We start from the raw sequence: 21,187 nt of genomic DNA on the forward strand, positions 1-21,187 counted from the left end.
GGGACCCGCCGGTGGATGCGTGTTAACGAGTGCTTGGGTTTGTCCCACTTGGTTGGGGGACGGGGGACGGGGGGGACTGAGGGACGGGGGGGGGGGGTTGCTACCCCGAGAGATCTTTGCGGCTCCCTGCTGCTTTTCTTCTCTTTCAACCCCGTGAGGCTATTTAAGTCTTCAAGCTCTTTTAATAAAGGTAAGATCTGAGCCCACGTTGCCTGCGGATGCTCCCCTTCCCTAATTAAATGGGAGGGGCTCTGCCTGTCACCTTTGGGTCCAACCCTTGGCCGCTGCCCAAGGCTGTCACCCATCGCACAAGCCATAAACGCCCAGCCCTGGGAGTGGGGGTATGTTTCTATGTCCCCTTAGCTGAAAAATACTTGCGATGCCGCAAGAAGCGCTGCCGGCTACCCAGATTATCGCTGCCGGAGCGTGGCAGCCGGACGCAGAGGCCGAGCGATGCCGCATCGGGCTCCCTCTGTTGTCGGGCACTGACAGCGGCACCGGAGGGAGGTGAACCCACTGGCCTGCCTCTCGCGGGCCCAAGATTTCTTTCACCTGAAAGCACAGAGCAAACGGCAAGGTGGCGGCGCTGACGGGACCTTATTGCACCCGGTCCTTGCCTAAAAGCACCCAAATGGGTTATAAACTGTCCCGGGAAGCCGTCACCCGGCAGTCGAGGGCAGGAGCGGGTTGATGCGGGTTTAATAATCGATTAGCAAGGTGACGGGGACGCTGGCTGCAGCGGCCCCGGGGTTGTTTCAGTCCCCGTTTCCCTGCGCCTCTTTCTGACGCTTTCCCTGTCCCTGCAGTCATCCTGACGGACGAGGAGGTTCAGAGGAAACGCGAGATGATACTGAAGCGCAAGGAGGAGGAAGCGCTCAAGGAGAGCCTGAAACCCAAACTCTCGGAGGAGCAGCAGAAAGTCATCGACATCCTCCTCGAGGCTCATCGCAAAACCTACGACCCCACGTACGCCGACTTCACCAAGTTTCGGGTACGTCCAGGGGACGCCGGTCTCGATTCCCGCGCGCGGGACCAAGCGGTTTCTGCCCAGACGCACCAAACCCGTTTCATCCCGCGCCTCCTCGTTAGAGAGGAGTCAAAAACCCCGGTGCAAAAACCTCGACGCTGTCGGCGGCAGGCAGACGACCGCCACCAAATTGCTCTCCCGGCCCCGTTCCTCATGTCCTGCTCTCTCTTCCAGCCCCCCGTGAGAAGCAACCCTAGCAACAGGGGGGCAGCGAGGTCCTCCTCCATCCTCACCCAGGACTTGTCGTCGGAGGACTCCACCGACCTCTTTGGCTCCGATGCCTTCAACACGTTTCCAGGTACCACGCTCGCCTCTCCGTAGGCGACGGGGGGGTAGAAACGCGGCAGCTTTACCTAAGTCTGGCCGTTCAGAGCCTTGTTTTACCCCTTCTGGGGAGCTAATTTAACTGTAAGACCCTCCTGGGGGGGGGGGCGTTGCAAAAGCTTTTTGCGAGCAAAAAGCATTAAGTGCTTGGCTGGATGGCGGCCCCGCAGACCTTTGTGCGTCTGAGCCCTCCGGGACGGCCGAGAGGAGCGTGAACGCGGACGCCGGGCTGCCTCGTCGCCGCCCTGGCTGCGGTTAGACTTGATCACAGCACGGGAGAGGAGTTAAAAGGCCCCAGTGCAAAAATCTCGATGCTGTTGGCAGCCAGGGGACGACTGCTCTCCCAGCCCCGTTCCTCACCTCCTGCTGTCCGAACACAACGCGAAGCCCCCCCCCACCCCACCCCGGCAGGGCGGATGCCATTCCTGCCGCGGGCCGGCGTCGTTCCCCTCGTCCGTAACGTCTCGCCTACAATCGAGGTGCCCTCTGACCGTCTCCCTCTCTCCAGAGTCTGTGGAGCCCCAGATGTTTTCGAACCTGGTCCTCTCCGAGGAGAACGATGAGAGCTCCTCCATGAACATCGACTTCTCCCACCTCTCCATGCTCCCGCACTTGGCCGACCTGGTCAGCTACAGCATACAGAAGGTGATCGGCTTTGCCAAAATGATCCCGGGATTCAGGTGAGACGTTTGCTCCCAGATCCGACGGCGGCGGCGGCGGCCGTTTTCCGCTCCTGGGAATCCCGTCCTACCCTTCACAGCCAGATCGTTTTTTCTCTGTTTCATCTTCGCAGCTGCCCCTCAGGCTCTGTTCCCTTCCCAGGTCTGTTCCTACTTTCACGTTTTCCGTCTCCCCTCCTTCCTGTGGGGTTACTCCTCTCCTATTTTACCCTGATTCACCCAGACTCTGTCCGCAAAATGCTTGAGCTCCTAAGAAAGGCGCTCGAGGCCGTGTTGAGCGGTCCCATCCCGGTTTGCGAAGGGCCTCGGGTCCCGTTTAACTCCAGGCTGGTGCCCCGGGGCGCTGGGTGGTGCCACTCAGTAAACGTAGCTGCAGAAATACCTGCTGCTTAATTACGTAGAAACCCGGGGGTGAGGGAGAAGCTGGGGTGCCCCCAGCGAAGGGACCGGGTTACCGATGGAGAACGTGATGCATGGGCGGCGTGGGCTGTTCCTTTGCTCACCGGACAGGTCTCACGTCACCCTCTTTCCCCCCCCCCCCTGCCCCAGGAACCTGGCAGCAGAGGACCAGATCGCCCTGCTGAAATCCAGCGCCATTGAGGTGATCATGCTGCGCTCGAACCAGTCCTTCACCCTCGAGGACATGACGTGGACCTGCGGCAGCAACGACTTCAAGTACCGGATCAGCGATGTCACCCAAGGTAAAGGCTGCCGGGCGCTCTCCTGCTCGCTGCAGGCGAAGAAACGTCATCCCGGCCTTAAATTCAGGTGCAAAAATCCCGTGCCGAGTCGTCTGGAAGCAGGGACGTGTTGGCAGGTTGCACGGCTGGGGGAAGACGGCAACACCCGGCAGCTCGGCAGCGCCGCGGCTGGGCCGAGACCCCCGTCCCGGCGTCAGCCGTGCTCTGTTTATCTCCCAAGCCCCGCGTTGCATCCTGCAGGCTGACCCCGATGGCTGGAAAGAGCCGTTAACTCCCGAAGGAGAGCAAAGCCGGAGCGTGGCTGTAGCTCAGAGCTGTCTCCGGCCCCTCTGCCCCGCGGCAGGGGTCGAGTTCAGTTTGCTCCGAGCTGCCGTGAGGGCTGGAAAGCCGCTGCCGCTGCTCCGCAGCCAGGATGCCCTTCTGCTAGGAAAGGTGGTGAATCCTGCCCTAAACCTCCCCGGCTTTGGGATTTGGGGACCAGCACGGAGAACAGGGTGCGGAGATGATCGATACGGACCTTAAATCTCTCCCTGCGCTTGGAAGAGCCTTTAGAGTAACCCGGGGCTGCCGAGATCCTCGGTGCAAGGGCAGAGATCCCCCAGCGAGATATCCCAGGAGAAGCAGAGCGAGCGGCGCGTTGGGGACCGGGCGCGGGGCAGCCGGCACCCACTTGAAGGCAGGAAAAGAGATCTGCTTGCAGAGGGGGCTCTGGGCGCGGGAGGGGGGGTTTGTGATGCTTGTTGCAGGACACGGGGCCAGCGTGGAAGTGATGACAGGGAGGCAAAACGTCTGTAGGTTAATTGTCTTTATAGCTTTTCAGAAGCAGCAAAATCTGCTCCATAATCTCCGGCTTTAGAGGAACTACCGGGGAGAAAAGGACAGTTAAAAACCCACCGGGGTTTAAGCTGTCTCAAAAGTCGTCTTCCGCTGTCCCGGCTCTCTGAAAGAGGAGCTGCTGAGCTCCGTGCTCGTCCCTCAGCTGCGGGAGATCTTATTCCGGAGCGGGCCGTGCTAAAGGTCCTCTCTTTTCCCAGCTGGCCACAGCATGGACCTGCTCGAGCCGCTCGTGAAATTCCAGGTTGGTTTGAAGAAGCTGAACCTTCACGAAGAAGAGCACGTGCTCCTCATGGCCATCTGCATCCTGTCCCCAGGTAGGAGGACGCTCATCCCCGAAAGGTCACTTAACCTGCCAGGTTTTGGCCGCATCCCCAAAAACGTCACCTTTCCCTGCCTCTCCGTCACGGCCGGCTGGGAAAAGGGAAGGGAATCGCCCTGCTGCCTCCCTTGGGTGTTTTCCTAGATCGCCCAGGCGTGCAGGACACCTCGCTGGTGGAATCCCTCCAGGATCGCCTCTCGGAGATCCTCCAGACCTACATCCGCTGCAGGCACCCTCCTCCCGGCAGCCGCCTGCTCTACGCCAAGATGATCCAGAAGCTGGCCGACCTACGGAGCCTGAACGAGGAGCACTCCAAGCAGTACCGCTGCCTCTCCTTCCAGCCCGAGCACAGCATGCAGCTCACGCCGCTGGTGCTCGAGGTCTTCGGCAACGAGATATCCTGACTCCGGCCGCGGGGTTGAGCACCCGCCGGTAAAGGGATAAGTCAGCCCTGGCTTCCCTGAGGCAGCGAGCGGAGGGACGTGACCCTGGGCGGGAGTTTTGTACATAGACGGTTCGGTTTCACACTACTGGAGGTCCTGCTTTGTCTTCTCGTCCGCGGCGGATGAGGTTCGCTCGCCGCGGAGAAGCGACAGACCCAGAATCCCCGTGGTTTGCCCCCCTACTCCACGAGCAGCTTTTCCGCTTCCCTGCCCTCCGCGAGAGCCGACTTATCCCTTTACGGATAGTTTGAGGCTGGGCTGCCTCGAATCACTTCTTTCTTGACCCGAAAAGAAGGAAGGAGAAGTGCCGGGGTGTTTTTGTTGGGGGGGAGAGGGACTCGCGGCGTCGCTGAGCTGTCGCCGCCGTCCTCCGCTCCCCTCCGAAAATCTGCAACGCTCGCCCCCCCACCCCCCCCCCCCACCCCCTACCCCTTTCAAAAATGGAGACGCCGATTGAATTCCCTGCCAGAAAATGCCGTGGGCTCTGTGTGTGTGTGTGTGTCGTCCCCCTCCACGCCTGACCAGGTACAACCGCCCCCGTGAGCCGCTGGGGGACGGGGGCGAAGCCGAAGGCGTCCGCGGCGGCCCCGAGAGGGGGAATTTGTCCTCGGCCCTCGAAGGAACCAGCCGGACGCCCTGTAATTTGCCGTTCCCCCACACTACCGCCCGGCTTTGGGGAGGCAGGGGCTGCCTCGGGGTGACTCCTCCGCTCTCTCAGAGCTTGAACCCCATTCCTGCGGCTCTCGGGCGGGACCCCCGCCATGTCCACGGCGTCCCCGTCCCCCCCGTCCCCCCCGTCCCCCAGCAGCCCGTGACCCCATGGCGGTAATGAGCGGGCTGCCAGCTCGCCTTCGGCACCTCGCCGGGCTGGAAGCGGGTACCGGAGGCTGCTCCGTGCCGGTACCGGTGGAGCGACCACCCCCCCCCCCCGGGGTGGGGGGGTTTGGGAACAGGGGGGCTCCTGCCCCCCCCCCCCCGGGGAAGAGCCATCGCGGCCCCCCCGGGCTCTGCAGAGTGTCTGGGGGGCCGGGTGCTGCTCCTTGCAAATAAACTCTTGCTTGGGAGCGGTGCCTGGGCTGGGTTTTTTTTTGGGGGGGGGGGGGGGGGTGTCCGTCTGTCCCTGTGTGGGCTGTGCAGGACCGTGTCTGTCTGTCCTGGGGGGGGGGGGGGGGGGCGCTGGCGGAGGGGTCCGCGTGGGCCGGGCAGTCCCTGTGCCCACGGCCGTGGCTGTGTCCACGAGTGGCTGTGTCTCCGGGGGGGGGGGGGGGGGGGTGTCCGTGTCCCCCCCTCCGTGTCCGTCCGTCCGTCCGTCCCCGGCGCCCGCCTGTCCCCCGTCTCGCCCGGACGGGGGCGCTCTCTCCGGGCAGCCCCGCCTTAGCTCCGCCCCCCCCACGGCTCCACGCAGGCGCATGCGCAGCCCTGGCCGGGTGGGGTCGGGAGGGGCGGGCCGGCGCGTGCGTAATGACGCTGAGGCGTGTGCCGAGAGGCGTGAGCTGGCGCATGCGGGCGGCGGAAGGGCGGGGACCAGGGTGAGATGGCGCATGCGCAGAGCAGAAGGGCGCGGACTGGGCGGGGCCGGCGAAGGTGCGGGGCGGGGTCACGGAAGCAGGGCGCGGCTGACGCATGCGCAGTGCAGAGGGGCGAGGGCTGGGCGGTGCCAACGCATGCGCAGAGCGGCGGGGAGGGGTGGGGCGGGGCTGGCGCATGTGCAGACTGAACGCGGGCAGGTGCTTCTGGAGAGGTTGGCGCATGCGCCGTACAGCAGCGGCGGGAAGGCGGTGCTGCGCGTGCGCGGCACCGTGGAGGCGCGGGGAGGGGGGGCCGCGCATGCGCAGTGCGATGCGAAGCGCCCCGCGCGCCCTCCGCCTCATGGCCGCGGCCGTGGGCACCGGGAGCGGGGCCGGCACCGGGCCCAAGCGGCCGCGGCCCGAGCCCGCCCTGCGCATCGGCACCCACGACGGCACCTTCCACTGCGACGAGGTGCTGGCGTGCTACCTCCTGCGCCTCCTGCCCCGCTACCGGGTAACGGCCCCGGGGGCACCGTGCGGCGGGATCGGGATTGCGGCCTGCTCGGGCCCCCCTGCAACCGGGCCGGCTCCCTCCCGGGACCCCTGCAACGGGACAGGGACACCGTGCAACGCCCCGACCCCTGCCCGCCCTCGAGCCCCGGGTCCCTCCTCGGGGCCACCCTTTAGGTGCCCAGTCCCCCTTCGGGATCCCCCGTTACCTGGGGGCATGTCTCGGGGTTCCCGGTCGCACCTGGGGGCCCCCCTTCGGGTCCCCAGACTCACTTGGGGGTCCCTGGTCCCACCCAGGGGCCACCCTTAGGTCCCCAGTCGCACCTGGGGGCCCCCCTTCGGGTCCCCAGACTCACTTGGGGGTCCCTGGTCCCACCCAGGGGCCACCCTTAGGTCCCCAGTCGCACCTGGGGGCCCCCCTTCGGGTCCCCAGACTCACTTGGGGGTCCCTGGTCCCACCCAGGGGCCACCCTTCGGGTCCCCAGTCCCACCTGGGCGTCGCCCTTAAGTTCTCGGTCCCTCCTCGAGGTCCCTGGTCTCACCAGGGGCAGCTCTCAGGGGGTCCCCGGTCGCTCTTGGGGACCACCCTGGGCTCCCCAGCCTCACTCCACCCCTCCGGCAGGACGCGAAGGTGGTGCGGACACGGGACCCCCAGCGCCTGGCCCAGTGCGACGTGGTGGTGGACGTAGGGGGTGAGTACGACCCCGAGCGACACCGCTATGACCATCACCAACGGTGAGGACACCCCCCACCCCCCCCCCCACGTCGGACGCCGGGGTCCCCTGGATGCCGGGGGTCCCTCGGGGCTGACCCGGCGGCCCCGCAGGTCCTTCACGCAGTCCATGCGGAGTCTCCGGCCCGACAAGCCCTGGACCACGAAACTGAGCAGCGCCGGGTTGGTCTACTGCCACTTCGGCTCCCAAATCCTCGCGGGGCTCCTGGGGCAGCCGGAGGACGGCCCCGTTGTGACGGCGCTCTACGATAAGGTACCGGGGGAACCGGGGAGGGTCGGGGTGGGGGGGGTGGGCTCTAACCCCGCCAGCGCCACCCAGCTTTCTCCAGGGCTTCTCCTTGGGTGGGGGTCACCCCGTAAAAGAGCGCTCTGGGGAGGGGGACCCCATAAAAGAAGGGACCGGTTTGTTCCGGCTACTGGTGCGCAGCTGGGCTCCCAGCCGGGCTGACCCCCCATGTCCCCCGCTCTGTCCCCAGCTGTATGAGAATTTTGTGGAGGAGATCGATGCCATCGACAACGGCATCGCGCAGGCGGAGGGGGAGCCCCGCTACGCCCTCACCACCACCCTCAGCGCCCGCGTGCACCACCTGAACCCCCGCTGGAACGACCCCCACCAGGACACCGAGGTGGGGACGGGGAACGGGGAGGGGGGGGCAGCATGGGGCCACCCCCGTTTGGGGCCACCCGGCTCGGGGCCACCGCTGACCCTCCTCTGCGTCCCCAGGCGGGCTTCAAGCGGGCGATGGAGCTGGTCGGGGGCGAGTTCATGGACCGGCTCGACTACTACCACCACGCCTGGCTGCCCGCGCGGGCGCTGGTGGAGGAGGCCATCCGGCGACGCTTTGAGGTACCCACCGTGCCGGTTCTGGGGGGGGGGTATCTGAAAGTTTGGGGGGGGGGTGGGCGGCATTGGGGTGAGGGGAGGCCAGGTCCCCTCGATACAAACCTCCCTGCATGGCCCAGGGTGCCCCTTGCACCCCGTATCCCTACTCATGGCCGCGCACCCCCTCCTGTGCACCTATGTCCTTACAGCTGGCCGTGCCCCCCCTCCTGTGCCCCTATACCCCCGGGCACCCCCACTTCTGCTCCCCTATACCCCTACACGCGGCTGTGCACCCCCTCCTGTGCCCTATATATCTGTACGCGCCCGTATCCCCACGCATGGCCGCGTACCCCACGCCCCATATCCCTGCACGTCGCCCACCTGCACCCTAATGTCCTCATGCGCGCCCCTCCCCGTGCACCCCCACATCACCGTGCACGATCGCCCGCCTTCCCGTGCTCCCCCACACCCCCCTTGTGCACCCCGATCTTCCCCCGCCCGCTCACGCACCCCCAGAGCTCCCTGCGCAGGCTCGGCAGATGTACGTGGGTGGCGGGGGGGGGGTGTGCGAAACTGAGGCACGGGGCGGTGCGGGGGCTGCGGGGGCAGGACCCCCGTGTGCCCAGCGTGTCGTTTGTCGTCGTGTCCCCCCCTCGCCGCCGCCGCCGCCGCCCAGGTGGACGCGAGCGGGGCGGTGCTGGAGCTGCCGCGGGGCGGCTGCCCCTGGAAGGAGCACGTCTTCAGCCTGGAGCAGGAGCTGGCGCTGCCCGACCCCCTCCAGCTGGTGCTTTTCCCCGACTGCGGCGGGCAGTGGCGGGTGCAGAGCGTCCCGGCGGGGCCGCGCACCTTCCAGAGCCGGTGAGACCCGTCCCCTCGCCGCGTTTCCGCCCCCCCCCCCTGTCCCCCCCCCAGGGGCAGGTTTTCACCCACCGCCTCTCCCTCTTCCCCCCCCCTCCCCACAGCCTCCCCCTCCCCGAGCCCTGGCGAGGCGTCCGGGACGAGGCGCTGTCCCAGCTCGCTGGCATCCCCGGCTGCGTCTTCGTACACGCCAACGGCTTCATCGGAGGCAACCGTACGCGGGAGGGGGCCTTGGAGATGGCCCGGCGGACGCTGGCGCAGCGGCAGGGGGGGGGAACAACGCAGAACGGCTGAGCCCCCTCCCGTCACGGTCACCCCAAAAGGGACCCCTTACCCAGCGTGGGGGGTTCCAGGGACTGCTGCTGGGGATGGCTGAGACCGTCCTCGCTCGGCGCGTGTAACGGGATCGCAGCGGGACACTATAAGGGAGCTGTCTGTCCGGCTGGGGGGGGGGGGGGGCCAGGCTCCCCCCGGGGGTGTCACTGCTCCCAGTCCCAGTGTTGGACTGGCGCAAACCCAGTCAGAGCCCAAACCGAGAGACTTTTTGGATCCATTTCTCCCAAGCTTGTCCCCCCGTTCCCGATAACGTATCTGCTGCCGACGGGTTCCCCAACACCAGTAAAAACCAGTGCGTTCCCAGTGCATTCGCTGCTCAGGCAGTGGGGGCTGGGGGGGGGTGTCAGGGTGTCCTTGGGGTGCAGGGTGGGGGGGGGAACAGGGCTGCGCGTAGCCGTACGGGGTTGTAAGGGGCTGTGAATTGGGGTGCAGATGTAGGTATCGCCCCCCCCCCCCCCCCCCCCCCCCCGCTGGGGTCCTGCTGCCCCCACCTCCCCCCGGCACGAAACCACGCATCCGGCAGTACGAGGGAGGGGGGGGACACACGACAGGCACAGAACCTCCCCCCCCTTCGCTTCCAGCCTCCTGTCGCAGGGCGATGCGGGCGGTCTGGCTGCTTCTGCTGGCGCTGCCCAGCTCCCCCTGGGGCTGCCGGTGCCTGGGGGGGGCCCCCCCCCCGGTGCTGCCCCCCGCCAGCGGCCGCAACGAGACCCTGGTGGGGGGCGGGCGGGTGCCGGATGTGGCGGTGCGGGTGGCTCGGAGCCGTCCTCGTCTACGTGGGCCGATACGTCCGGAGGAGCTGAGCCGAGACCCGGTTGCACCTCAAGTACCTGCGGGCGCTGCCCTGCGAACCACCCAGCCCTGAGGAGGAGGAGGAGGAGGAGGAGGAGGAGGAGGAGGAAGAAGAGACACCCAGCACCGTTCTCTGAGGTCCCGTAGGCACGAGCCATCACCAGCAGCAAACTGGGGAGCCCCGAGGGGGTGAAGCAGCCCCAGACCTGCCCCAGCGGCTGGAGCGGGTTCGTACCCCCGTTGGTTTGCACCCCGTATCCTCGTGCCAACCCCCTCCGGGCTTGGCTCCGCTCCCCGCGCAGCCCCACGGAGGGGCTGGCTGCTGCCGTCCTTGCCCCTGCACGGGGTTTTCCCTGCCCCGTCTTGGGGTTTGGCTTTGGGAAGGATTTTGGGGGTCCTGGGGGTGTTCGCAGAGCCGAGGGTGTGGGGGGGAGCGGGGACCCCATGCTCTCCCCATCATTTCTGTGCCCCGGGCTTTAGCAGAGCGATTACAACATAATCCCGGGGATTAACGACGTGTAATCCCAGGCTTTAATCCCAGCCTCACCATTAATCCCTACTCTGGGCAGGGGGGTGGCCCATCTGCTCCCCACAACCGCTTCGGCGCTAGCCGGGCTCATGCGGGCCAGCACGAGCACCCAGGGCTGGAGCAGGGCCTCCCAGCACCCTTCACTGCCTGGCCGCAGCCCCAAAAGGGCCAAATTCTGGGTTTTATGGACCCACAGAAGTTTTTGGTTCGCTTTGGGTGGTTCTTCCCACCCTCGAGGCAAAGCCTGGAGGCTGCGCTCACGGCCGAGGAGCCCTCAGCCCTCACCTTTCCCCTTGGGGCAGCAGCTCTTTAACCCCAAAACAAAGCTGCAGAGGGCTCACGCCCGCCGGTGCTGCAGCTGCAGCACACCAACATTGCGGTAGGTGCCTTAAATCTCTTTTAATTACGGCACAGGGAATGGATGTTCTCTTGCAGGTTCATCCCGAGCTATTTTTGACATCAAAAAAAGCAGCACTGGAACCCCAGAAACACACCCAGATCCACGGGGCTTCGAGAACTCGCCCCCCCCCCCCCCAAAAAAAAAAACTTTCAGCCCCCCCGGGGCGAGGAAAGAGTGAAGCGCAGGGAAGGCGAGGGGCGGCGGGGAGAAAGAACCAGCTTTAATCTGTACAGCACCGGCCCCGCGAGCTGCGAGACCCCGAGGAGGTATTAAAGGCACCTGAGGCCACGCCGCGTGTCCCAGGAGGAGGAGGAGGAGGAGGATGGAGGCTGCGGAGGGAGCGTCCCGGCGCCGGCTCTTCAGGAAGACGCCGTTGAGGACCCGGGTGTTGTCACAGCTCCGAGAAGAGGGGCTGCTCCCGCACGCTGGCGCTGGCCATGGCCATGACCGTGACGGGGCTGCGGCTGGGGCTGGCGCAGGGGACGTGGGCGCTCACGAAGAAAAAGGGGACGTGGCTGATCTTCCCCGTGGACCAGCACTGGAGGGGGAAAGAGGACGTGAGGAGGCAGATGAGCACAGGACACGGCAGGGGATGAGCGTCCAAGCGTCACCCTCTTGTGTCCCCCCCCTCCATCATCCCAGCAAGGACACCTTCCCCACCCTCTCCTCCCTGCGGGGACACTGGGGGGAGGTTTTTCCACACACACACACCCCCCAGCTTCAGCCACCGGATTGATCTCCCTCGGGGACAGCGACGGGGAGCCCCGAAAACTGCAGCCGAAACTGGGGACCGCACTCACCACGGTCAGGAGGGCGCCTTTCTTAAAGCAGGGGTGGAAGGTGATGAGCTGGGGCTGCGCGCCACGCTCGCCTCGCAGGAAACCGCTGAAGGGGGGGAAAGGAAAAGCCGCAGTTGGAGCACGACCGCCGGGGGACTGGCAAAACGCAGCGCTTTCGGCGTAGCTTGCGGTTAAGCGGAGGTGTTGGGGCCCTGCCGGGATGCACCGGGCAAGGGCAACCCGAAGCATAAGGGTTTTGAGGCGGATAACGGACAATACGGCCAAAACGCAACCAATTCTGGGGTAAAACGGCGACGCTGCCCGAAGCAGGAGCGCAGGACGGCAGCGTCTCTCTGCTCCGAGGTGGGTCTGCTCTTCCCCACCATGCCCTGGGGGATTGCTGGTATTCAACCAACCCCAAACCAACCCAAAATCCGCCGCTACGCACCACGGCAGGAGCTCGAACACGGGGCTGTTGCGGGTGCGAAACACAGCGATGACCGTCTGGCTCCCGGGAGCGTCGGCATGCCCTGCAGGCGGGAGAGAGAAGGAGCAGTGAGACTTGCCCTTCTCCCAGGGGATGGCACAGGCGCGCAGACGGGCCCCTCGACGCTGGACTGGGGAAACGGAGGTCAGGTTTTTGCGGGGAGCGGCTGGGCACCGCGGAGACCGGGGCGGGTGGCCACCGAGGTGGGGGAAAGCTGGCTACGGACCGCGTTTTCCTCGCACCAAGGCGCGCAGGATCCCGGGACGGGGCTTTCAAAGACCCTTCAGTGATTTAAAGCTGGCTCCGAGGTCTCGGGTAGGTAGGTTTGGCCGAGAAGGATTTTGGGCAACAGATGAGGCGACTCCTTTGGAAACACCCCAGCCTTTAAGGTGTGACGTGGGGGCCCCCATCTCTCCGACGTGAAGGTTATTTTTCCATCCTATCACAGTTTCTGCACCCAGATCCTCGCAGGACCTACCTGGAGGTGCAGAGGACAGGGGGTGCTAGGGAGTCCCGGTTCCCTCAGGTTTTCTCCCCACCCGGTTTCTTTCCCCACCCAGCTTTAAGCACGGCAAAAAAACCAAACAAACAAACAGGTTTGGGCCCAGCAGCTTCAGCTGTCTCCCCGCCGGTGGCGGGCAGGGAGGGAGCCCGAAGCAGCAGCATCCCCAGCACCGTGTTTCGGTGCTCCCTCAAAGGTCTGCTTTGTCTCGGAGCGGGGCCCGTCCAGGAGAGCCTGAATGGCTCGATTATCCCAGGGGCTGCTCCTAGAAACGGAGCCAAGAGGCCCAGTCGGGCTCCAGGCGTAATGCGGGCACTGTGGGAACACAGGAGACCTCGCAGGGGGGGTTGGGAGAGGTGATTCATCCGACTGGGAGCGGGGAGGGAATTCGGGACGCATCCCTCTCCGAAGGATACGGAGGAACGGAGTCAGGGTCAGGAAGGATGGAGGGTGGGTGCTGCCTTTTCGACCCGACTCCTCACCTCAGCGGGGTTTGCGCCCCTTCTGCCTGCTGGAACGGGGATTTTCAGGCAAAGGCCGGCACTGGGGCAGGCAGGGGTGGAGGCAGCGCTCACCTCTGATGATCACCGCGAGTCTTTCGCCGGTGGGGTCCCACACCATGGAGTGGACTTCTCCTCCGATCCTGAAACCGGCACGAGCAGCAGTGAGATCCCCTCCCCCTCCCAGCCAACGTCCCCAGCGCCGGGGGGCTGCTGCCGAGGGGGGGGGGGGGGGGCACGGATCCCCTCTGCCTCCCAAGCGTCACGTTAGGGCAACAAGCGCAGCCAGACCCACCTCTCCTCCCCGTAGAGCGTCTCGAAGGTGGTCTCGGACAGATCTGCCACGATAGAAGCTGTTTTCGAGCCTCCTACTTGCCCTTGCATCTCACCTGAAACAAAGCCCCAAGAGCCCGCTCACTTCTGGTCTCCTGCTCAAATTACTGCCTGGGTCGTCTCACTGCCCTAAATCACACTTTTCTCTCCAAAGTGATACAGAATTTCTCTCTGTTTCTCAGGGCAGCCGTGGAGCAAACGTGCTGCTGTCCCAGCAGCATCTGCCTATGTCTGGGACGGAGGACGGGGGAGGTTTCCCCTCGACAAACACGAGGACCAGCTGCCTCCATGGAAAAAAAAAAAAGCCACGTGAGCTGGGCATTTGACCCCCTGTAAAAGTTTCCCTGCAAACCGTTTGTGACTGTAAGATCGTAACTGCGAGCGAGAAGCAACGTGAGGCAGGGGGGAAAAAAAAAAAACAACCTCAATCCGAGAGATTCTGTGCTTTGAGAGACCCGCGAGACACCCTTCCCCCTGCGTCTCCCGGCTTTGCCTGCGTCCTTTCGCACCCAGCGGCCTGGGAAACGCAGCTAATGAGCAAAAAGCCCGTCTGGCCAAACCCAGCCACAACCAAAAACGAGAGGATCGCTTGGGGACCCAGCCGCTGGCTCTTGGAAAGCTTCGCCTCGGCGACCGGCTCGGGCAGACTCACCTCTGTACTCCGAGAAGGACAAGGAGTAGATGACGGACTCCCCCAGCACCGTGAAGAGCAGTCGGCTGCCGTCAGGGCTCCAGCACCCCGTCTGCGGGACACAGAGCCACGTTAACGCCCGCTACCCAGGCCGGGGAGCTGACAGCTTGCAAGGGATGTTTTGGAGCCAGCTGGAAACGGGGCGGGGGGGGGGGGGGGGGGGGAGTTTTACTAAAACACCGTACGTGCACCCGAGGGCCTTAGAGGCAACGTCTGCCCCGCGTGGGTGGGAAATGCCCCTGTCCTACCTGGCAGCGTCCTTTGATAGTGGGCCACCGCTCACACGTCCACATCTGAGCCTCCCACACTCTGGAAAGAGAGACAGGCTGAAGCGAGCGGGATAAATTCCTGGGAACTGCCCCAATTCTGCTGCTCCAGGAGGAGCCCAAGACGTCGTACTCGATTACCCACCCGTTTCCCCCCACACACACACACACACCGGACGCAGTAGGAACGGGAGCAATTCGGACACAAAGAATCCCCATCTGCTTGGTTTTGGAGCAAACGAAAAGGGCTGAAAGAAAACATCTCGCAGGCAGGGAGCTCACCTGAACACCGCGGAGGGAGTGGCCGCCAGGACCTTGCTGCCGTCGGGTGACCAAGCCAAGTAAGTGACCCCGCCGCCCCCAAACCACTGCAGCTGGACGCAGTTTTCGGTGGACACGTCCCATACCTGGAGGAGGGGGACAACGAGGAGGATAACGACCCCAGGACCTGAACGCCGACCGGGCAGTTAGCGTAGCTTTGGGCAAGTTTTTGCGTGGCTTAGGGAATACAGTCTGATGCTTTCAGATCTAGTTCAGATTCAGGAGCTGCCTAATCCATCCTCCGAGGAAATGCTGCCTGTCCCCAGCAGTCCCGCAGCCGAACCGTACCTTGGTGACCCCCCGCGGTGCCTTCACGGTTCCGGTATCCCAAACGCAGCACCCCGGGAGGTACAGCCTCTTACTCACCAACATGGCCGTGTCGACCGGTGATGCCGAGAGCAGCAGCTCCCCGCTGGGAGCCCACGCCAGGCTGGTGACGGGGCTGTGCCCGGGGTAGGACAGCACCTGAGCGCAGCCGGATGACGGTCTGGAGGGAAGGAGAGAGAAACTGCCGCGGTCGATCGCGGGAAGGGCTGGCCCGCCTGCCACCGAAGGCCGGGGTTGTGTCCGCTGGCAAGACAGGCACCTGCCTGGAATTAACCCAAAGCCAACCCAAACGGGCTCGCAACAGCCCACGGCAGGGTGGGGAGACGCGCGGGGCTGTCACCTTGTGGAGAGGGAGGTGGGATCCAGGTGCCACACCAGGACGCAGCTCTGGCAAGCGACAGCGAGGATGGAGGCGCAGAGCGGCTTCCAGGCCATGGCGGCCACGTTCCTCTGCAGGCGATGCTTCAGCGAGGGGATGGTGGCGCTGCCGGAGAGGAGGGAAGCGTGACGAGAGGGAAAACGGAGGATCGGAGTCCTCACACCGCCCAGGGAGGGCCGTGGACCGTCTCCCAGTGTCCTCTCTCCAGCTCTGACCACGGTGGGGGCCTAAAAGCGTAGAGTGGGAGGGGGGGATGTGCCCCACTGTGACCTGCTTCCCTGGGGGGGGACGACGGACGGACAGGGACGCGGAAGAGATCCCAGCCAGGTGACACCGGCGCCGTGCAGCAAGCCAGAGCACACCTCGTGCGATTAAGCGCCGTGCCCCGTGCTGCCCGCGGCCCGGCCCCGGGGTGGGAGATGGCACTTGCTGGCTTGAAATCCCAGCTGGGGGAGAATGCCTCAGCGGGGAGGCGCGGGGAGGGCTGCAGGACCAGCCGGCAGAGTCTTTTCCTGAGGAGGGCTTTACATGCCCTGGGGGAGCAGGGAGACCTGGAGGAGAAAGGAGACTCAGCGATGCCCGAGGGGCTGCTCTGTCTGCGATGGCAGCCAGGCCGTGTGCCGCCGCAGCCTGCGCCTGCCCAAGCTGCCCCCAGGAGCAGGGAGGGAAAGAAAAAAAAAAACCCAAAGCTTAAGTAAGGCCAGAGATTTTCGGAGATGTCCTTCGCAAAGCTCCTGCTACACAGCAAGGAGTTCTGGGGACAGACGGCGCCGGCGAGAGCAAAGCCCGAGCGAACACGGAGGCAGCGCAGGGCAGAGACGCCGGGGGAATCCTTGGTGGATGCGAGAGGGCGAAACGGGGAGCAGGGGGTCCGCGGAGGCACACGCACACACACACCCCCCAAGGAGCAGCATCTCCAGGGACGTGGCCAGCGGCGCCCGAGGAGCAGCCCAGCCCTCACCTGTTGGAGTTGTAGACCCGAATGGAGTCATCCAGAAGAGCCACGGCAAACTTGCTGGTGTGGGGATGCCAGGCAAAGGCCCGGACGGTGCAGCCGGCCCTGGAGGGAGGGAGGGAGGGAAGGAGGGATAGGGCAGGGTGAAGCACGCCAGCCGCTGCACCGGCGTTTCGGGCTCAAGGCAGCGGCGATGGGCTCTCGGGCATCGGGCATGACCACCCAGCATGACCCCCCCCCCCCCCCAAGGCCGACAAAGGCAGTTCCCAGAACCACCAGTGAAATAAAACTTCCTTTTCGCTGCTGAACGGGACCATTTCCTCTGATAAATTCCCCGTTCCTGGCAATTATTCGCAGGGCTCTGCCGAGGGGCCGGTTAACAAACAGTCTAGGGTCGGTATTTGAAGGAATTTTCCAAGCCCTGATCTAGTTTAATGCTACTTTCCCCCACGTGCGGTGCATCGGGGCATGCTTTGCCTCTCGCCGTCGTACACAAACTGGGGGCAGCCAGAGGCAAGGGGGAAATAATTTGCCCTAACATCTGTCCGATGGGGAGGCTGAGCACGTAAAAAAAAATGAGGTGACCCTGTCCTTGTGTCCCCACCCCTTTCACTCGGCTCCACGAGCCGCTTTCGCAGGCACCCAGGCACGGCGGTTCCGCAACGCGCAGGACTCACCAGTCCACTGCCTGGGAGAATGCTGCGATCATGTCTTCGCTGGTTAGCTTCAGGGGAGAAGAGTTAACGCTGAGCTGGCAGCACACGCGAGAGCGGGCGCTGCCTCTGGTACAGCAGCGAGGACCCCGCCAGTATCCATACCCCCCCCTTCCCTCTCCCCCCACCTCGATTTCGGTCCCTCTTGCAGGACTTTGCTGTCCTAATGCCTTTCCAGCACCCATTCTCCTCCCTTTGGCGAAGGAAACCCGCAGCGTTTGTAGCTGGGCACCATCAGGAGGAATATTTCGCTGTGTTTTCAGCTGGGAAGCACCCACCCGCCATCCAAACCAGCCCCCCCCCAGCGCAGGGTCGGCATCGCAGGACATGCCGCATCGTCCCTGCCTTCCCGAGCACGAGGGTTAAGTCCCGAAAAGACTCACCGAGAGGTGGGGGAACAAGGAGCCGTGCAGCGAGGAGAGCCAGTGGCACACGGCCAGCGTGTAGCTCGAGCCCGTCTTCACCCACTGCAGCCCTGCGGAGAGAAAAAGGACCGACCGTCGCCGCTTCCGTGGTCTTCGACGAGAGGCCCGACGGGCAGAGGAAACGCAGGCGGCTGCGACAGGCAGGGACGGGCACGATGGAAGAGGGGATGAAGGGAACGGAAGGATGAAAGCGAGATCCAGAGAGAGACCCGGGAGATCTCCAGGTCCTCCGCGAGCAGCCCAGACTCACCCTCCTCCTCGGCGCCGGCGATCTCTTTCAGCACCCCGCACAGCCCCATGTCCCGCCTGCAGCGGAAAGCTCGGTCAGCCTCCCTCGCCTGGTGCGTTGGCGACACGAAGCCCAGCCACCTCTCTCCCCCATCCCCTCAAAATCCCCCTCACCTGCTGAGAACCCCCCACCCACCCCCGGAGGCCTCCAAAACCAGCTCTCCCCTCAGCTGGGGCACTTAACCCCAGTCACCAGCGACTGCTGGACCTGCTCTCAGCTGTATTATGACCCCCCCCCCAAACTCTCCCAGGAAGCTCAGACTGGGGTGTTGCACGGCACCGGGAAGGTCTGGGAGCAGGGCTGTGCCCTCCCGACGCTCGTGGGTGAGAGCTGACGGGGCAGCGAAGCCTCTGCCGTGCTCCTGGGCGAAGAGGCTGCAGGACAGGTACGGGGGAAGGGGGTTTGAGCGTAGATATTAAGTGCACGGGCAGCTCCTGGCTTTGCCTCCCGTGGGCCTGGCTGTTTTGGGGGGGGGGGGTGTGCACTCACCAGGCACTGAGGCACCTCTTCCAGAGGGACTCGCGGTGGTGGATGAAGGCCGGCCGGGTGCTGTGCTCCAGCCGGCTGTGAGCCTTGAGGGTTTCCTTGGGCAGGCTGAGGACGGGCAGGTCTGCCAGCTGCGGGCACAGACACCGTGTGGTGAACAAAGCGGTCGAGCTCGGGGCGGGGGGGGGGGGGCAGCTGGGGAAGGCCCCCCCCCCCCCCGGCCATCGCAGAAAGCAAATAGCGATGTGAGAAAAGGAGGGGCACAAAGATGGGGTGAAGGGATGAAGAAACACCCGAGGCGTGAGCCTGTCGCCTTCACTGCTGAGGGTAACCTCGGGGGGGGGGGAGGCAAGGAGGAGACACCCCCAGCAGAAGGGGCTGGAGCTCCAGTCACAGCTTGGCTGGGGGGGGAGGAAATGTGTTACCCCAAGCCTGGAAGGGCTCACCTGGCTCTGGAAGGCGAGCGGGAGCTGCTCGTAGAGGCGACCGCAGACCAAGGCGTTATTGAACTCGTAGAGGGTGATGTCCCCGGGGGGCGGCGGGGGCGGGAACAGCGCTAAGGAGCACATCCCGCCGCTGGTCCTGGGGGCCAAACGCGCTGAGGGGCTGAGAGATGCAGCACATCCCCCCCCCCCCCCGCCCCGCCGAGACCCCCGCCCCCAGGTAGGCCCCTGCCCAGCGAGGCCTGGGAGGAGCGGGGGGGTGACGCTGGGGGACGGGCACCCACGGGACCTGGGCACCCACGGGACCCAGGTACAGAGCAGGGGACGCGGGCACCCACGGGAGCCGGGTATGGGGGGACACGGGCACCCACGGGACCTGGGCACCCACGGGAGCCGGGTATGGGGGGGACACGGGCACCCACGGGAGCTGGGCACCCACGGGAGCCGGGTATGGGGGGGACACGGGCACCCACGGGAGCTGGGCACCCACGGGAGTCGGATATGGGGGGACACGGGCACCCACGGGAGCTGGGCACCCACGGGAGCCGGGTATGGGGGGACCCACACCCCCCCCCCCCCCCCCGTTCACCCTCCACATCCTCCGCCCCCGGGGTGCGCTCGCTCCAGCCCGAGGCCCCCCCCGGCCCGAAGCCTCCCCGGCCCCTCACACACCCAGCGCCCCCCCCCCCCCCCCCGCCTCCAGTCCAGCTCCCCCCCCGGCCCGCTGCCGCCGCCCCGCCGCGGCCCCCGGTTCCCCCCCGGCCCCGCAGCTCCCCTCAGGGGCCGCCATGTCGCCCCTCACCCTTTTCCCGCCTCGCGCGGACGGGTCCCGGCGAGGGCCAATCCCCTCAGCGGCCGCCTTTCGCGCGCGCCCCCTGGCGGCGGCGGCGGCGGGGGTGTGGGGGGGAATTAAAGGGGCCGCGGCTCCGGTTCGCGCAGCGCGGGGGCGGCGAGGCGGGGCGGCGAGGCGGGGCGGCGAGGCGGGGCGGCACCCCCCCCCCCCCCCCCCCCGGCTCTACCTCTGCGGTTGACTGCGTGACTTGTCCTGCCTTCCGCACCGACCTCCTCCCCCCCCCCCCCCACCTCCGGTGAATTCGGGGCTCCCCCGCTGTAACGGGGGGGTGATAAATTGGAGGGGCCACTTTTGGGGGACGCATTGCCCCTTTAAGAGAGGCGGTGCGCCCCCCCGCGCGGGGGCGGGAAAGCGGTGCGTGGCGCCGGCGGCTCACGTGGTGCGAGGGCGGGACAGAGACGGCCCCCCCCTCCCCCCCCCCCCCGTGGGGTCCCCGGGGCACCCCCGTGTCCTGCACACGCACCCCCGGCCCCGTGGGGTCTCCGGGCGCCCCTTGCACCCTGCTCACACACACACACACACCCCCCCCCGCATCTGGGGGTGCCCCGGGCACATCATGACCCTCCCGTGGGGGTGGGGGGGGTGCTCACTTGCGTGGGTGTCCCGTCCCCCCCCCGTGCACGGGTCCCATGGGTGCAACCTTTACCTGCCTGCGCGTGAGCCCCGTGGGTGCCCGCGTCCGTGTCGCCCCCCCCCCCCACGTGCCTGTGTCCCGTGGGTGCCCGTGTCCCCCCATACCCGGCTCCCGTGGGTGCCCAGGTCCCGTGGGTGCCCGTGTCCCCCCATACCCGGCTCCCGTGGGTGCCCAGGTCCCGTGGGTGCCCGTGTCCCCCCATACCCGGCTCCCGTGGGTGCCCAGGTCCCGTGGGTGCCCGTGTCCCCCGCCCTGTACTTGTGTCCCGTGGGTGCCCGTGTCCCCCAAAACCCGGCTCCCGTGGGTGCCCGGGTCCCCCCATACCCGGCTCCCGTGGGTGCCCAGGTCCCGTGGGTGCCCGTGTCCCCCATACCCAGCTCCCGTGGGTGCCCGCATCCCCTGCCCTGTACCTGGGTCCCGTGGGTGTCTGTGTCCCCCCCCCCACCCCCCCAATACCTGGGTCCCACGGGTGTCCACACACCCCCCCCTATTTCACCGTACCCAGGTCTCATGGGTGCCTGCATCCCCCCCAGGCAGGACAGCGGGTGCTGCGCTCCCCCCCAGCCCCCCCCCCCGCCGCCCCCCCCCCCCCCCCCCCACCTTGGAGCGCTCCCAGCTCCTCTTTTTTTGGGCTCTCAATTTCCCTTCCCCTCCTGCCTTCGGCTCGCTTTTATTATATTTATCTCTGTGTTTTCCTTAGCGGCCGCAAAAGTTATTTTAATTTTTTCAGGATATTAAATAAAGGCCGCGGCGGGGGGGGGGGGCGGGGTGGGGGGGGCTGCGGCGGGGGGCCCTGCATTCCTCACCCGTTACGGAGCGAGCGGGGTTTGATAGGAGACAACGATTTGGACGGCGCCGACATCAGAGCCACCGCAGGGGCTTGGCGTGGCCTCGTGGCTTCCCCCTTCCCTTGGACCCGGCGGCGGGAGCCGAACGTCCCCCCGCACCCCCCAAAACTAAGGCCCCCTCGGGGCAGCGAGGCAG

The 21,187-nt window shown here is 65.9% G+C and overlaps 3 protein-coding genes and 1 long non-coding RNA gene across 12 annotated transcripts in view; 3 read left to right on the forward strand and 1 right to left on the reverse strand.

Moving 5' to 3' along the window:
* Nucleotides 1-4,727, forward strand: part of VDR (vitamin D receptor) — a 44,414-nt gene extending 39,687 nt beyond the window's left edge. For all 9 annotated transcript variants that reach the window (XM_076360410.1, XM_076360401.1, XM_076360409.1 and 6 more), the window contains 6 exons: nt 807-991; nt 1,202-1,325; nt 1,860-2,031; nt 2,581-2,732; nt 3,767-3,883; nt 4,033-4,727. In XM_076360410.1, the coding sequence (XP_076216525.1) occupies nt 807-991; nt 1,202-1,325; nt 1,860-2,031; nt 2,581-2,732; nt 3,767-3,883; nt 4,033-4,292 (1,010 nt within the window). In that variant the 3' untranslated portion in view covers nt 4,293-4,727. The remainder of the gene's footprint in view (nt 1-806; nt 992-1,201; nt 1,326-1,859; nt 2,032-2,580; nt 2,733-3,766; nt 3,884-4,032) is intronic.
* Nucleotides 4,728-6,158: 1,431 nt separating this feature from the next.
* Nucleotides 6,159-9,407, forward strand: LOC143171370 (MYG1 exonuclease-like). Its single transcript, XM_076360311.1, has 7 exons — nt 6,159-6,353; nt 6,972-7,084; nt 7,176-7,335; nt 7,559-7,708; nt 7,807-7,929; nt 8,582-8,763; nt 8,868-9,407. The coding sequence occupies exons 1-7, from the start codon at nt 6,159-6,161 to the stop codon at nt 9,055-9,057; spliced, it is 1,113 nt and encodes a 370-aa protein (XP_076216426.1). The 3' UTR covers nt 9,058-9,407.
* Nucleotides 9,408-9,622: 215 nt separating this feature from the next.
* Nucleotides 9,623-13,998, forward strand: LOC143171394 (uncharacterized). Its single transcript, XR_012997186.1, has 3 exons — nt 9,623-10,118; nt 10,856-12,230; nt 13,604-13,998. It is a non-coding gene; the product is annotated as an uncharacterized LOC143171394 (long non-coding RNA).
* On the reverse strand, nt 11,020-19,570 carry AAAS (aladin WD repeat nucleoporin). Its single transcript, XM_076360335.1, has 17 exons — nt 19,519-19,570; nt 18,720-18,855; nt 18,277-18,404; nt 17,749-17,804; nt 17,457-17,548; nt 17,038-17,084; nt 16,367-16,465; nt 15,367-15,510; nt 15,066-15,186; nt 14,661-14,785; nt 14,361-14,421; nt 14,074-14,164; nt 13,384-13,477; nt 13,164-13,231; nt 12,048-12,129; nt 11,621-11,705; nt 11,020-11,358 (listed from the first exon to the last, which is right to left on the reverse strand). The coding sequence occupies exons 2-17, from the start codon at nt 18,840-18,842 to the stop codon at nt 11,212-11,214; spliced, it is 1,563 nt and encodes a 520-aa protein (XP_076216450.1). The 5' UTR covers nt 18,843-18,855; nt 19,519-19,570; the 3' UTR covers nt 11,020-11,211.
* Between the last annotated feature and the right edge of the window lie 1,617 nt (nt 19,571-21,187).

This window comes from Aptenodytes patagonicus, chromosome 27 (assembly GCF_965638725.1).
Source record: "Aptenodytes patagonicus chromosome 27, bAptPat1.pri.cur, whole genome shotgun sequence".
NCBI lineage: Eukaryota > Metazoa > Chordata > Aves > Sphenisciformes > Spheniscidae > Aptenodytes > Aptenodytes patagonicus.